This window comes from Apaloderma vittatum, unplaced genomic scaffold (genome assembly GCF_000703405.1).
Source record: "Apaloderma vittatum isolate BGI_N311 unplaced genomic scaffold, ASM70340v1 scaffold17239, whole genome shotgun sequence".
NCBI lineage: Eukaryota > Metazoa > Chordata > Aves > Trogoniformes > Trogonidae > Apaloderma > Apaloderma vittatum.
In genome coordinates, this window is record NW_009737140.1 from 1 (window position 1) to 15,895 (window position 15,895).

The 15,895-nt window shown below is 50.7% G+C and overlaps 2 protein-coding genes across 2 annotated transcripts; one reads left to right on the forward strand and one right to left on the reverse strand.

The window, feature by feature from the left end:
- Window positions 1-45: 45 nt before the first annotated feature.
- On the forward strand, window positions 46-10,141 carry TBL3 (transducin (beta)-like 3; the record flags this gene model as incomplete). The annotated part of the gene is made up of 20 exons (XM_009877235.1): window positions 46-138; window positions 748-795; window positions 1,060-1,201; window positions 1,681-1,765; window positions 2,180-2,347; window positions 2,686-2,761; window positions 3,180-3,276; window positions 3,698-3,894; window positions 4,199-4,340; window positions 4,689-4,747; window positions 5,276-5,379; window positions 6,070-6,220; window positions 6,346-6,576; window positions 6,876-6,946; window positions 7,562-7,718; window positions 8,047-8,105; window positions 8,586-8,689; window positions 8,897-8,968; window positions 9,310-9,468; window positions 9,861-10,141. Coding segments are annotated over 20 exons (2,325 nt in total), but the record flags the coding sequence as incomplete, so codon positions are not given.
- Window positions 10,142-11,565: 1,424 nt separating this feature from the next.
- NOXO1 (NADPH oxidase organizer 1) lies at window positions 11,566-15,073 on the reverse strand. Its single transcript, XM_009877236.1, has 8 exons — window positions 15,027-15,073; window positions 14,536-14,616; window positions 14,347-14,422; window positions 13,711-13,891; window positions 13,251-13,444; window positions 12,889-13,002; window positions 12,474-12,591; window positions 11,566-12,208 (listed from the first exon to the last, which is right to left on the reverse strand). Exons 1-8 carry the CDS (start codon window positions 15,045-15,047, stop codon window positions 11,566-11,568), a joined length of 1,428 nt encoding a protein of 475 aa, XP_009875538.1. The 5' UTR covers window positions 15,048-15,073.
- Window positions 15,074-15,895: the final 822 nt, after the last annotated feature.

Sequence of the window (15,895 nt, forward strand, 5' to 3'; positions counted from 1 at the left end):
TCCCGGTCCCGTAACGCTCCGGGTTCCCCTTCCCTTTTTCTCCAGATAAACCGTGACGGGCAGTTCATGTTGTGCCCCTGTGGGACCAGGCTGAACGTCATCCATGTGGAGACCGGGGCCCTGCACAGCCTCCAGCAGGTGAGGAGGCCCAGCCTCTGCCCCCGGGCTGGGGGGGAAGAGGCCGAGGGGTTCCCGGCCATCCTGGGGCGCTTTGCTGCTGTCACACAGAACTAGAGAATGTTGGGGGTTGGAAGGGGCCTCCAGAGATCACCCAGTGCCACCCCCTGTCAGAGCAGGGTCACCCAGGGCAGCCCCACAGGAACGCGTCCAGGCGGGTTGGAAAGTCTCCAGAGCAGGAGACTCCACACCCTCTCTGGGCAGCCTGGGCCAGGGCTCTGTCACACTTACAGAGAAAAAAGTTTCTCCGTGTTTTGGTGGGACCTCCTGAGTTCCAGTTTGCACCCGTTGCCCCTTGTCCGGTCATTACACATCCCTGAGAAGAGTCTGGCTCCATCCTCCTGACACTCGCCCTTTGCTCTTGCTGGCTGGTTGTTCCAAAGCTGCCGAGGGTGAGAAGGGGAGGAGGAAAATGGTTCTGGACGTGGGTAAATGTGCTTTGTGTTGTCCCTCAGCACAGCTGGGAGCTGCTCTTGTGCTCAGTGTCAGCAGAATCTTGTAGAGAAGGGAGATGCCAGAGCGCTCCATGAGTGGTTTAACCGTTGGTTTTGTGTCTTTTGCTTTTCACAGGATGATGAAGAGGATATCACTTCGTTTGTTCTCAGCCCTGATGATGAGGTATGTGTTTGCTTTGTGTTTCTCTGTGCTGCTCTGTCAGGCCTCAATGAGCACTGAAGGCTGTTCCACCTAGAAGCTCCCTGCATTTCCAGAGCTCTCCCCTCCTGGGCTCAAGTCACACAGAGGAGGACTGAGAGCCTCAGTTTCACAAGTGTCAGAGCATGTGGCATGTGCAGGCACTGAAAAAAACCCCTGAAATCCAGCTTCTAGTTCATTGTGCTTCCCTTCTCTAACTGTGCCTTCCTTTGCCTTGCTTTTGTGTAGATGCTCGTGACGGGGAGCCGGGCCCTGTTGCTAAAGCAGTGGAAGTGGCGAGAGAGCGAGTGTGTTCGCACGTGGAAAGCCGTGCACACGGCGCCGGTGGCCAGCATGGCCTTTGACTCCACGTCAACGCTGTTAGCCACAGGTACGGTCTCGTTCTGCTGTCACGCGGTGGGGACGGTGCCACATGGCCCTTCTGGTTTTGGATCATTTCGCTCAGCCAGACAGACCTTGAGTCCAGACAAACCCAGAAGTTGTACTTAGAAATGATTTCTCGACAGACAACAAGGGATCCTTTTGACGTTCTGTGTGAAATGTAATTGGTAAAATGCTGATAAGTATCAGGTGTCTGTGAGATGATGCGGCATGCTTCTCCTGGTGTAGAACAGGGACTCTTGGACCTATAACTTAATTGCACTTTGGGTTTGCCCATGAGCAGTGAGGCTTTTCCCAGCTCTGGAAGCGTAAGGTGCTCCGTGAGCTCTTGCTGTGGGTGGTTGTTGTTGCATTTATTTTCCTTTCTGCTGCCTTTTCAACTCATGAAGCTTTATAGTTCCTGGGAAGCTGGACTTCCTGTGTCTCTCTCCTCTGTAGTTCATTCTCGTCTTGCTCTTTTTTCCCCAGGTGGCTGCGACAGCACCATTAAGATCTGGGATATGATCAAACAGTACTGCACACACAACCTAAAGGGATCTTCAGGAGTTGTACAGTAAGGACGAGTCGTTGCTGGTGTTAGTGCCGTGCTTGGGCGCTGGAATCTCGAGTTAAGAGAATGTAAAGGCCAGTTCTGAGCAGGTTCTGGGCTCTTCTCTTTGCTGATTCTGCTCCTAGTGAAGGAGCAGGGCTATGATCCGGCTGAACCCAGGGAGGAAATGATTTTGTCAAGAAGTTTGTTGGGCTCTAAACAGAATGTCTGTGTTCGCTACCTGGTGTACTTAGAGTTGTAAGTTTTCCTGGTAGGTGTCAGAGGAAGGAACTTCTACAAAGAAATTGCTATTACAAATCTCTATCAATTGATCTGTCTTGTGGAAAAATGTGGAAAAATTTACTTAAATGTTGAGCTAATACCCGTGTGCTGGCTAGTTTATTCTTGTCCTGCTCAAGTACATCTCCTTCTGTGTAGCCTGGTTGAGTTTCACCCTGACATCTCCCGCCTGCAACTCTTCTCCTCCTCGATTGACTACAAAATCCGCATCTGGGACCTGAATTCCAGCAAGTGTGTGGCTGTGCTGGATGGGCACTTCAGCGCCGTCACCTCGCTGGCGTTTGCAGATGGAAACACGCTCCTTAGGTAAAACCTTGCAGAGGCTTCACCTCTCTCTGCTGTTCTCATCACCTTTTCCCAGCGAGGGGGTGTTTCTGTGGGGTCCGGGAAGGTTTTCCTTTGAGGAGAAGGACTGCTGCAGGTGCTCAGTCTCTGCTTCACTGTAAACGGAGTAACTGAGGGGATCAGCACCTGTGTGGCTCCGATGTGCTGTGCTGTTGCATGGATGGCTGGTGTTTCCTTTCTCGTGGGCCTCTTCAGAGGGGTGTTGACCTCCCACAGTTCCAAAGCAGCACTTGGAACTTGAGTTCTCGGAGCCTGCGTTGAGTGGATTTTTGTGTTGAAAGTGGTCTCTTAACTTGCAGTTCTGGCCGTGACAAAATCTGCATGGTGTGGGACCTGAAAACCAGAGAGAGCAAACGGACTGTCCCTGTCTATGAGGTGAAGTTGTTTTGTTTATTCCGTTGAGATCCTTTGCAGTTTTTAGGTCACGGTCCTACAGTACCTGTCCCTCTTTAGGTTCCTGTACATTATGATACCAGGTTTCGCTCCTTTGTAGTTTCCAGAGGCCTTAAAACGCTGTGTCTAAAGCTGTTTTTCTTTCTTTCCTTGCCTGGTGTGGTCGTGACTGGGCAGTTTGGGGAAATGTATGCCACTGCTGCCTCCGGTGCTGGAGGAGGAAGGAAAGGCAGGCATGTAAAAAGTTGATTCTCTCATTGTTTCTGCCTGCCCGCCCTTGGTGGCTACGGGCTCTGGAGCAGCGGAGCGTGGTGTCTGTCGGGCTGGTGCACAGCTCCTGTTGCCGACACGGGACTCGGGTTCCTCGTGCTCAGCTGGTTTTTGGCCAACTCTCTTTCAGAGTGTAGAAGCTGCTGTCTTGTTACCTGGAAAAGGAGATTTCTCTCAGCTGGGTGTGAAGAAACAAGGGTTGCACTTTGTCACAGCTGGCAGCAAAGGTGAGTGTCCTGGCATGTTGCTGCCAGGTTTGAGGTCAGAGGAAGGGCAGTGGTTAAGGTGCTGCGTTGTCACTTCCTGGGACATGCATTTGTGGTGTGGCAGAGCCATGGGCTGAACTGCTGAGGGTGGGAGAGCAGAGCCTCTCCTCTGGGTCCTTCTGACAGTCGTGGCTGAGCTGGATTGCTCGGGCATGCTGTGGAGCTTTAGGCATGTTTTCAAACTGCAGTGAAGTTTGGTTGGGACCAAAGAGGAAAAACTCTGTGGTCCTTCACGCCACCGTGATGGATCGCTTCACAGTCCTGCCTTAGAGCTGTCCGGCTTCTTCCGGCAGGCAAGGCCAGGGTTTGGTTTATACGCTTTGGGTAATCACTGTCTAAAGCAGTGGCTCTGGCAGGTAATTTATATCATGGGTTTTGTTAGGAGTCTTGAAAGTCTGGGACGTTGCCACAGCTGCTTGTGTGTATGCCCAGCCGGTGCCCTTCGAGTTGAAGGAGGAAGCCAGCGAGCGCAGCCTCACCCAGTGCCTGCTTGTGCCCGAGAGAAATGAGATTGTCACGGTGTCTGTGGAGCACAACATTGTTTTCTATGACGCTCAAACTCTTCAGCTCAGGAAGCAGGTAACAACCCTCATTGTCTCTTTTCCTCTTTTTTAACCTTTACCTGAGGATCAGCTCTGCTTGTGGTGAAAGCTTTGTCCAGGGGTGCCCTTGTCTCCTGAGCTGGTCCTTGGCTACAAGCTTGAGAGCTGATTTCACTGGTGGGATTGTTTGGGGAAATATTGCATGAACGTAGGAAAAAGAAAGCAGAATGGTCCTGGCTGGAAATCCTGGGCTCCAGCTTAGGTGTAAACCAGGTTTTTATGTGTGGTATTAAGTGAAGGGTAATGGTAACACTGAACTGTTCCTGTTGTGCCACCCCCAGCTTGCAGGTTATAACGATGAGGTTCTGGATGTGAAGTTCCTGGGGCCTGGGGATTCTCACATCGTTGTGGCTACCAACAGCCCTCAGCTGAAAGTGTTTGAGCTGGCCACCTCGGACTGCCAGATCCTCTATGGGCACACAGGTGTGTGTGGTCAGCTCTTACGTGTGCCTGAGTGGGTGATGTGTGAGTGGTTCTTTATTCAGCTTCTCTCATAGCTCTTATGGGGATCCTGGAGACCTTGATTTCTCTCTGGGGCAGCAAATGGAAGGGTGTGAGCACGAGCTCTGATCTCAGATTTATGGCTGCGAGTCACAGGCTCACACCGATGCCGTGAGCAGCCGGTCACTCCATAGTGAGTGAGGGCGTGTTGTGTCCCGATGCTCTCCTCGGGCAGTGGACTCATTAATTCACACATTTCTCTTGTCGTATTTCAGTATTACTTTGCTTCCAGCTGTTCTTTTGGTTTGGTTTTTTTTTTCTTCTGCTTAGAAACAATTCTTGCTTTGGATGTCTTCAGAAAAGGCCTGATGTTCGTCAGCTGCGCTAAGGTCTGTTAGTTTTCTTCATTTAATGAAACGCTTCATCTTCAGTCATCTTTATGTGCAGAGCTGTCATATTCCTTTTTGGTGATCCAGAAAGGGATTTGGTTCAGGCAGAATGCCTGCCTGCTGCGTCCCCTGAATATGAAGTTCTTTCACTTCCCCTTTTTGATGTTGTCCCTGGGGAAATGGGAATGATTGTATTTTATTAGCCTGAGAGGAGATGTCTCATTCTCCAAGCATCTTGCTCTTACATTGGAGTTCAGAGATGTCATTAGTTTGAGACTGGTGGGGAGCTGTGTGTTAAAAGTGTTGGAAGAAAAGGTGCCAACTGCCCTGATATGCTCCAAAACAAACCTGCACGCTGGAATCCCGGGCTGCAGCACCCTGGGTTCAGCCGTGTCTGCCCTCGCTGGCTCTGATGAGTGCAGGCAAAGGCTCAAACCTGAAAATAAGAGAATAGTCAGGCTCGTGGATGCGGTGAATGCACAGGGCTTGTCAAAAGAGAACAGCGGTTTCTGTCCTCTCCCATTCCAGGACAAAAGCCTTCGAGTCTGGCGGATGAACAAAGACGGACGAGTGACCTGTGTTGCCCAAGGATTGGGGCACGCGCATGGGGTAGGCGCCGTCTCCTGCTCAAGGTAATGAAAATCAGACAAAATGAAAACCCCTTTTCAAGCACGAGTCGTGGCTGCTTTGCCAATCCCCGGGGGGAATGTTCCGGTGGATGCCTGCCTCTGAGCCGTGCTGTTTCTCAGTCTTGGTCCCAACTTGCTGTGCTGCTCGAGTTTGAAGGAAGACTGATTTTTGTTTGGTTGATTTTGGCTGAACATCTGTCTATCTGTAAGTTGTGAAGCTTGCATTCTTTTGTCAGTCTAACTCCAGTTTGCCTTAAAAAGAGCAGCAACTGGATCAGTTGCCAGATAGAGCTTGAGTGATCTGGAGAGGATTGGGAGTGGAGGGAATGTGTCTGTGAAGGTGCTTGCTTGAACAGCGTTTGTGTTTATCCGCTCTCCTTCTTTCTTTGTGCTGCCTGACAGCCTGGAAGCCCAGCTGGCCTGTTCCAGAGCTGCCCCATACCTTTGTCTGTGAATGAGGAGAGCTAGCAGTGCTCTTGGCTCATGTCTCAATTGCTGGAGGCTATCCCAGGGACCTAAATAAAATGAGAAGCAGCTTGGAAAATACATGAAAGTGCTGTTTCACATCTCAGCAGAGTAACTGAATGTGTAGATCCTGGTAGGGGAAGAGAAGGCAGTTTTGGGTTTGTGTTTTTTTGTGAAGAGGAAGCCACCGTTTTGCTTCCTTAGACTTTACGTCTTTATTCCTTTCAGGCTGAAAGAAAGCTTCATAGTGACCAGCAGCCAGGACTGCACGATCAAGATCTGGGACATCCCGGAATTCCTCACTTCCAGAGCAAAAGCAGCCTCGATCTCCAGTCCAGAAACCCTCCATGCAAAAGTGACCGAGAGGGGTCATGACAAGGTAAAGCTCCTCCTGACATTAGAATGTGCCTTTAGTACTTCAGTCTTTCTTTCCTACATTTATGACCTGTCTGACAGCTACAGTGAAGGTTTAATGTGCTCCCTGTGCTGGTGTGACTTCTGCAGGACATCAACAGCGTGGCAGTTTCTCCAAATGACAAGCTGATCGCCACGGGCTCGCAGGACAGGCTGGCCAAGCTGTGGTCCTGTTCCGATTGCTCCCTGCTGGGGGTCTTCACCGGACACAAGCGCGGCATCTGGTGTGTGCAGTTCTCCCCCGTGGATCAGATCTTGGCCACCTCTTCAGCAGACGGGACCCTGAAGCTTTGGGGTCTTCGGGACTTCAGCTGTCTGAAGGTAACGAGAACTCACGCTGCCTCTTGCGTGTTGACAGGGGTTGATTAAGGCTGTTTTAGAAAAGCAGGTGCCAGTGAGCGTGGCTGAGGGGTGGCGATGTATCCACTGTGACAGAGGAGCTATTCAGGTCTAGCCTTGTTCTCCAGGAGCTTGGGTCTGTGAGGTGCACGCAAAGCTCCAGCACAGGAGGGTCTGCCCTCTGCTCAAGTGATCTTTTGGGAATAAATTTTACCCTCTTGAAATAGGACTCTCTCAAAAGGCAACAGCTTTAAAGCTTTCAAGCTTTCTCTGTTTTCCAGACCTTCGAAGGTCATGATGCCTCTGTGCTGAAGATTATTTTTGTGAGCCGAGGAACACAGCTGCTGAGCAGGTAGGTTGGCTGCACCACGAGTCTAGAGGAAGATGCCAAAAGTCATCAGAAGAAAAATCTCTTAGTTGATACCAGCAATGAGAAGGAAGTGAGTGTTGTGCAGTGGATTTAGCTTTGGAAAGACAGATGGGGAGATGCCATGTTTATGGCAAGCTCTCCGTGAGGGCTGACTCCTCTTCCTCTTCTCCGGTTATGCTGGAGTTGTGAGCTGCCGTGAAGTTCCTGGGTTGGTGATGGATGTTGTAATTAGGCAGAGCTAAGGGTGCATCTCACCCTTGACCCTTGTGCTTAATTCTGCTCCTGTTTAAAGGGTGTAGGCAAGGGGCGAGTTTATCTGATCATTGAGGTGGAACAGAGTGAGACTAGATCTAGGAAGTCCTTCACTGTGAAGGTGGTGAAACCCTGGCACAGGTTGCCCAGAGAGGTGGTGGAGGCCCCATCCCTGGAGACATTCAAGGCCAGACTTGTTGGAGCTCTGAGCAACCTGCTCCAGTTAAAGGTGTCCCTGCTCACTGCAGGGGGTTGGCCTAGATAACCTTTAAAGGTCCCTTCCAGCCCAAAGCATTCTGTGATTCTCTCCAGTGATTCATCTTGTGTTCCTTTCTCTTCCAAAAGCGGTTCTGATGGTCTCTTGAAACTCTGGACAATTAAAACAAATGAGTGTGTGAAAACCTTGGATGGTCACGAAGATAAAATCTGGGGCCTTCACTCTAACAAGCAAGATGATATGGTTGTGACGGCGTCCAGTGACTCCTGCGTCATGCTGTGGAAGGTACAGGATGGGCTCTTCTGTGTTTTCTCTCTGGGTTAGTGATCAGAAAGCAGTTGGAGAACTCAGGCTCCCAGCAGCTTGTTCTTTGCTGTTCTGGCGTGACGGGTGTTCCCCTCTGTTTGGACTCAATGATCTTAAGGGTCTTTTCCAATCTAGGCAATTCATGACTCGTTTTTTGCACTTTGATACTGGGTCTCGGCATATCTTCCCGGTTTGGGGTGGAGTTTTGGCCGTGCTGGTCTCACAATCACTTGATGGGTAACTGAAAATTCATCTGTGGTAAAGGAAGAGTTGACAAAGTTCTGTTCTGTTGTGGTTTTTTTTATAGGATGTCACTGAAATTGAAGAGAAAGAAGCTCAAGCTAAGCAGGAGGAGCAGATTGTAAAGTAAGTTGATCTTGTGCAATCATAAGCTGTTGAAAGGCAAACTCCTTCCCTTGACACTGTCCTTACCTAGAGATATCCACCTCCATCTAATCCGAATATTTCATCATTTAGCTCTTTAGGGGCTGTCGAGGCACAGTCTCTTCTACTTTATGGTTTATCATTAGTTCCTGCAAGGCCTTGCTGTAGTACTGCCAGCTTAGCAACTGCTTGGTTTCGCGTTTGTGCACTGCTACGACAAGCAAAGTGAAACTGCTGAAACCTGCTTTCGTTTTCTGCTGCTTGAGCCCTCACTGAATAGTTCAGGGAGCCCTCGAGTGTGCCGGGGTAACTACCTGCACCAGGCGAGCACTGAGGCGTTGGCAAGCACTATCGATTTCTGTATGTGATTATTGTCAAACCTGCTGCTTTCTGTACTGTGGAGTTTTTTTTCCACCAACTAAATATTTGTCTCACTGTGTCGGCCCCGATTTTGTTTTCCAGAGAGCAAGAGCTTTCTAACCTGCTTCATGAGAAAAGATACCTCAAAGCTTTAGGGTTGGCAATCTCTCTGGATCGCCCTCACACGGTGTTGATGGTGGTCAAAGGTGAGTCCCTGATACGCTCTGAAGGCATTTTTCTGCCCTCTCTGCTTTCCAGAGCAGTCTGACTGTTTGAAAGCCTGTTTTCCCTTTCTCTTCCCGTTTTCCAAAGGGAAATCACCCCAGCTAACGAACAGTCTCTACCTGCTCTCAGCCCACACGAGCGCATGGGCTGGACACTTGCATGGACTCTTCATTTCTCTTTTCCTGCAGCCATCCTCAAGGAAACCGATGGGAGAAAGCATCTGGAAGAGAACATTGTTCGGCTCCGGAAGGACCAGAAAGGTTTGTTGCGACATGGCTTAAGTGCTAAAACCATTTGGGTTAGGAACTTGCTTTCTCAACTGAAATAAAAGAATCTCCCCAGACTCAGCATTTACCCCGAGCTCGTGGTGCCCGCCGGCAGCTGCTCTGAGCTCCTGCGAGCGACTTTGCTGCCCTTGCCGCCCCCTCGTTTAGGACGTCCCCCTGACGTCTCAAGAAGCGGTTCTGTGCGTGGTTGTTCCGCCCCTCTGGGTGTGTGAGCTGTGGTCTGCAGGAGCTGAACGGCTCCGTGAGGCAGAAGAGGCTGTTTCTAACTCGGCATCTCCTGCACGCTGGCCTGTACAGATTTCTTTCCTCCCTAGAGGCTGTGTTAACCTTCTTGGTGACGTGGAACACAAACTCTCGGAACTGCCACGAAGCCCAAGCAGTCATTGAAACCCTCCTGAAGCACGAAGCGCCGGACACCCTCCTGCAGTACTCGGGCATTAAATCTGCCGTGGAGTCCCTGCTGCCCTACACCGGTGAGTCCAGGGTCTCCCCTGTGGTGACTGTTCCCTTGTTAGCTTTGCCCTAACAGCAGAGAAGGGGAAAAGGCTCTTTGTCAAGGAGTGTGGTGATAGGGTGAGGAGTAACATTTTCAGACTCAAAGAGAGTAGATTTCGATTAGATATATGGAAGAAATTCTCCGCAATTAGGGTGGTGAGACACGGGCGCAGGTTGACACTGCTTTGAGTAACCTGGTCTGGCAGGAGGTGTCCCTGCCCATGGCAGGGGGGTTGGAACAAGATAATCATTAATGTCCCTTCCAGCCCAAACCGTTCTAGCACTTTATAGAGAGGAAAGAGATTTTTGCACCCTGTTCTGGCCAGCTTTCTCTGCCGTAGTGTTCACCGTCGCGTCCGTCTCTTTGCAGAGCGTCACTTCCAGCGGCTGAGCCGGTTGCTGCAGGCCTCCATGTTCATCGATTTCATGTGGCAAAACATGAGGTTGGCAGATGCGTCCCAGCAGGAAGATGTGATGTGACCTTTCTCCTCCCACCAGTTGCTCTTTCCGGAGGGGAGAGTGTGAACTGTTTTCCCGCCAGGTACAGCAACTGGACTGTCCCTGTACTTTATAATAAATTTTTTAAGTTGGAATTTCTAAAATGAGTCCAGTGTTCTGTCTCCCTTTGGTGCTTAACGAGAGGAAAGGGTTGCTTCTTTACCCAAGCTGTGCTTTCCCTCTCTATCTTCACACCCTGAATTTTCAGGCCCAGACACTTTAAACAACACTTTAGTTTGGAGAAGAGGCAGAACCTGGCTCTGAACAAGCCGTTGGTCTTCACTGGGGCCATCAAGACTTTACAGAGTTGAGAGATGCTACTGGAATGTCGAGTCGTATCGCAAAGCCCAGCTCGGCCTTGCACGTTGTGCAGCAGTGTCCGAACATTTAATTTGCTCACACCTGGACCCACCCACGCAGTTAGTTCCCGGTGGCAGGAGAAAAGCGATTTTAATTCCCCAGCTAGCAAATTTGTAAAGCATAAGAAATACAAGCAGCCTTTGTAGATATTTACCTGTGTTTTATTTTAGACAAAAACATATAAAATTTAAGAGAACATAAACACCGCACTAGTCAGTTAAACTGCTTGTTTCAAAAAGAAAATAAATTAGCAAATACCTGGGAGGATAACTAAAATTAAAGGCAGCAGTCTACATAGAAGTCCTAAGTTTTCCTCTAACTGTTTTTCTAACTCAATTCTAACAAGTGAGTTTAGGAGGAGAATTGCCGTGAGTTTCGGGAACTGTGAGTTCTCCTTGAAAGGGGAAAGTTTTGCTCATCAGAATGAGCTCTGGTCCCTTTCGCAGTTGGGAAACGAGCTGTGCTACCCTCGGGTTTGTTTCTGTGCACAGACGTCCCTGTAGAGAACAGTCCCAGGGGAGGTTTCTAGCCAAGATTTTTTTGGTTTAGCTGTTTTAGCAGATTCAGCAGATCCAGCCAGTTCATGTATTTGACGGCCAGTTCTCCACTACCCCAATTGATGTAACTTACGAAAACCCCAAAGTCCCAACCATCAAAAATCTAAGAATAAAATAAAATAGAGGCTTCAGATAAATAACACTGACACAGCTACGTCATCCCACCCCAATAACTGTAACTCTGGGTTTCCTGGGTGCTTCTGTCTGGGTTTCACGCTGTAGCTCTCCTGGGCAGCTGCAGGACTCTACCAGCTAATCCCAGTGTGGGGAATAACGCGAGGACAGTGGTGAAATTTTCGTTTATTAGACTGCAGGATAAATCCCTGTTGGAGAGAGAGCTACGTGAATCCGAAGTGGCCTCCCCCCAAGCCGGGAGCTGCCAGATCCCCAGCTGCAGTGACTCCTCAGATATTAAACCCCAAAATCTGCTCCAAATAACTCTTTCGGTGCCAGTTGCCTCTTACCCCAGGGAGGCACCGTCTGCTGGTGTGTTCTGTCAGGATCTAACTGTGTCCTGGGAAAGGAAGGTGACGCTCCCAAGCCCTGATGCTCCTTGTGCCGCTGCCCATGGCTCCTGCAGGACTTTGGCGAGGAGGGGGCCTGGCTCTGGGCTGTGGTGCTGGCACAGGGCTGGGGCTGCGCCCTCTCCCTGGGGGGGCATTAGTGCACGCTGGGGAGAGGGAGCAGAGCCTGGAGGGTCGGCCGGGAGGAAGACTGCTGCACGGCTCGCTTCGTCACGGGGCTGCACTTCCGGAGGATCTCGTGGGCTGAGGGGCGCACGGGTACCTTGGGGACACAAGTGGCCAAGTCTGGGTCAGTGAAGGAGGAACTCAGGTTGGCTGTAGATGACTCCACGAAGCCGGAATCGTTCCTGTCCTTGTGGGTGAGGTGTGGAGACTTGCTGCGGTGCGAGGCCAAGGCGTGCCCCAGGGGAGAGCTCCTGGGCTGCTCCACTTCAGGCAGAGATCTTGACAAATCGGGTTTCCAGCTCAGCTGGCTGTCCCGCTCGCTGCTGCTCCCCGAGCTGAGAGACACCAGGTCTGGGGTGGAGGTGGCCCTAGGCAGAGACCTCGATCTGCTTCTCAGAGAGATCGTGTCCTCTCCGGTCTGGTCAAGACGTGAGCAAAGCTGCACCCTGCCCTCTGCCACGGCCTCGTCCCACGGCTGGGGAGCTGTCGGGGAGGGGCAGAGGTTCGGGGTGGAGATGTTGAGCCTGCAGTTCATGATTGTCTGGAGCTTGTGGTGAGGATTTCTGTAGGGCTGGAGGCACAGGGAGGGGATGTACCCAGTACGGCCGTTGTATCTGAGGGGGAAGGAGGGAAAGCAACACTGAGAACAGCCCTTCTCCGAGCCCAGACCACGGGGAGGGAGCAAAGCACTCGTGGGCAGCGGGTGAGGACTTGGTCCAATGCTGTACGTGGGGTGTGAGGAAGTGGAAAACTGTCCCTGGCCAAGGGCAGACAGCTCTGGGGAGCCCCTCTGCACCCTCCATGGGTAGGAGCAGGCAAGAAGCACCTGGAACAGGTAACCAGCTGCCTCAGGGAACGAGAGCTTCAGAAAAGCCTTACCGGATCAGCCACCAGCCGTCGTTGGATTTCCTGACCACCTCCACAACGACGCCGTTGTTCAGCGAGAGCTCGTCTGCCTTCTGAGACTCGTAGGCCCGCGCGACAAAGTACAGGCTGCCTGCGGAGAGAAGAGGGAGGTCAGGTTTGCCTTGCAGAGAAAAATCTCCCCATCCCTGTGACGGGCAGGCTCAGCAGCCCTGGGGAGCAAGCGAGAGCTGCAGGGCAAGTGTCCCTGTGAGGGGCCGGTTTGCTCAGCCCCACAGCTGGCGGCAGAGCTGATCAGAAGAGTCAGAGCTTCAGGCAGGGGCTCCAAGCCGTGGTTAAAGCGGTGGAGGTTTTTTTGCAGAACTATACATTTTTATTTTTCTTTTCTCCAGGAGGAATGTGGTGTCCCAGGGAGCGGAAGCAGACTTACCCTCCTCGTTTGAGCTTAAGGTGTTCTGGATGTCCTTGTGGATGTCAATCTCTTCCAGGTACGAGGCCGGGAACCAGGCTATTTGCTTGTCTGCGTTTTCTACTAGCCACCACCCTACAGCGAAATAGATTTTTTAACAGGCTGTAAGTAGACAGATGATTGTAATCCCTGAGTAGGGGCTCCTTTGCTACGAGAGACGGGAGGGACATTCTGCAGAGCAGCTCGGTGCCCGTGCCGTGCTGACACTGTTCCTCCCTCTCGTGTAAATCCAGGTAAGAGATGCTGCTGGTTTGGCACTTGCTGAGCTCTGAATCTATTGCCATCATCCCTCCCCGAAACCGAAGAATCCCCTTCGAACATACCCGTCATGTCCTTGATTAACACTTCGATGATTTCCTTCGTAGCGACTTTGAAAGTCTCGTTCTTCGTGTCTTTGGTTTCAAAGGTTTCGATGCACCTGTAGCTCTGCGAAGCCTGGGGGTGTGTGATGGAGGAGCCCCGCTGCCCTCGCTGCGTTTTCTTTTCCCCTCCCATTTCTGATGGCATGATCACAACACTGGAAGGCAAGGTTTAATATCGGTTCACTGAAAGCTCACATGGAAGGCTGAGTTTGGTATTAATTTTGATAAAATCGTGTATGAAGTAAGCTAAGGAAAGCTCAGGCATCAGGAAAAGAGGAGATGCGTGCGTTGGAGCGTTCATCAGAACTGCCCTGCTCTGCTGCCGCAGTAGGTAACTGCTGTTCCTCTTCTACCCATATTCTGTAACATTTCTGTTCCGTGCAGACACATACAAACAAAAACCACAACTGTGATTTCATACCTGTCTTCAGGAAAGGAGGGATCTAGGTCTTGGGGCTGCGCCTTGAAAAACTGAATCACGTCTTCACCACGGGAGATTTTAGCATCCAGTTTCAGCAGCTCCTGGGAATAAGTTTCCAGCAGTTTCAGTATCTCCAGGCACCTGTTGGGTTTCCCGTTCTTCCTCTGCTTCACATTTGCATCTTTAAAACAACGAGGGCAAAGCTGGTGTAAGACAACAATTTAATTGGATGCCTTGAGAGCAGCACCTCTGAGGGCACACGGGTGCCTTTGGCTACCAACCTTCCCAGGCTGCAAGAAGCTGAGCCAGCAGCTCTCTGTGCTTCCCTCTCACTGTTTAATAGCGCCCAACACAATTTTTTAATATCCTAGAATTTATCTTTCTCCATATGTATATCTTGTGAGGAGCTCTGGACCAATATTTAAATGTCATATTAATTTCCCAAGTGCAATTCTCTATATTAAAATGTTTGTCTGGGTTATTTTAAGTCAGTAATAGACTCAAGCACATTGATGTAATGGAGCAGCAGAGCTGTTAATCTGTTCCAGAGGAAGGTCAGACAGACCACAGTCTGTGTCACCAGTTGCTGACAGCTCTGTCGTGTTTTTTGGGCCATCAGGGATTTGTTCTCTTTACCTTTAAACCTGGGTATTGTCCGGTCAGATCTCCTGAGGGAGCCGCTCTCAATGGGGAATTTTTTCTTCAGCTCTTTCTAAAAGGCAGGAGAAGGAGAAAACAGTGATGCTCCACTCCCCCGACACGTGGCTGAGCTCCTTCCCCCCTCCCCGGCATGGAAATCCTGTTTTCAAGGAGAGATTCACTTACGTGGAACCTCTTAAAATCTTCGAACGTCCGGTAAATGAGAATGTTGTTCTGATCTGACCAAGACACAAACATCATGTAGTTCTGGAAAAATAAAAGGGAAAAGAAGTGAGTTTTTTAAAATTACACCATTTGATATTGGATGTTTTCAGGCAATTGGCATTTGCCAGGGTCTGTGGTTTGGTTCTGGCTTCAGGCTTGCCAGCCTGTCACGTTAAAAAGTTAAATTAAACGTTAGCTATTTCCTTAACTTTAGGGTCCCAAGTGGGTAATTGTTGTTAAAACCTGAAGAAATGTCTGACATTGTGAACATAAAGTCAGCAGAATGCAAAATAACCATTTTCTTATTAAGCCCATTAAAAAACAAATCCAAAAGACCCCTCCCTTGGGGTCGCAAGGCTCTAACCCCAAGCAAAGGTAACTCAAAAATCCCTCTAGTTTCCCTATTTATAAATACTTACAGAAGAAAAAATATTAAAAACAAAAGAAAGTACCTTCTGCTTTCTGCATTGCATCAAGCCAACAGCCTTCACATCCACCGGGTACCTGCTGCAGCTCATCTTCCCACTCGCCGTGCCTGGGAGCTGGAGCCCGAGCACAGATCTGGCTCCAGCCACGGCTCCCAACATTTAAATGCTGGTGGCAGCGGGAGGCAGAGCCGGGGTGTCCCGCGCTTCCTCCTCCGCCCAGTAACACCGGCAGAAATTCCGTAATTTGGCAAACTACCGCGTGCCTTTCGCTCCCGGCGCTGCTTTGAACATGCAAATGCTGGGGTGCACAGGTGGTGGGGGCAGAGTTCGGGGAGCTGGGGAGGAGAACCCCCTTATCTTATCGCATCCTTACTGGAATAACACCCGTGAGCCAGCCTGGCCCCGCTGCTGGGGCTGTTTGTCATCCCTGGGTGACGGGGAGGTCACTGGGACAACAACACCCGCTGCAAACTGAAATACGTCTCCGGGGATGTTTATGGCACGGTTGGAATCGCTGCTGTCGCTTGGGCTGCGCCCGCACCGGTCCCAAAAACTGGTTAAGAACAGGAAAATCCAACGCAAATCGGGTGCAGCTCGACGCGTGTGCTGGTTCAAATCTCTCTCCTGCCATCCCACCTGTTAAGACACCTCACATTAAACAGATTTCTGGTAGCTGCGCTGATATTTGCACGGTCTCGGAAATAAATGGGAGGCGCTGATGCCAATGTTGCTGCAGCAAAGGGTGAAAAACATGAGCAAAAAGCAAGTCCCGAAGCTTCTCGGGGGTAAATACACAACGGAGGGTCAGCTCCGAGCGCTCCGTGCTCTGTCCTGCCTGGAGCCAGGTGTCTGTACCCCACCAAGGGAGACATGGAGGCATGGAAGGACCCAGG

What these genes read in the sequence shown, in the direction of transcription:
- NOXO1 (XM_009877236.1), bottom strand. Translation starts at nt 15,047, where the DNA reads ATGCAATGCAGAAAGCAGAAG. An exon ending in TGCAATGCAGAAAGCAGAAG is followed by an intron (nt 14,617 to 15,026) that starts GTACTTTCTTTT and finishes TTATTTTTCCAG; the next exon opens with AACTACATGATGTTTGTGTC. An exon ending in GTTAATCAAGGACATGACGG is followed by an intron (nt 13,003 to 13,250) that starts GTATGTTCGAAG and finishes ATTTCGCTGTAG; the next exon opens with GGTGGTGGCTAGTAGAAAAC.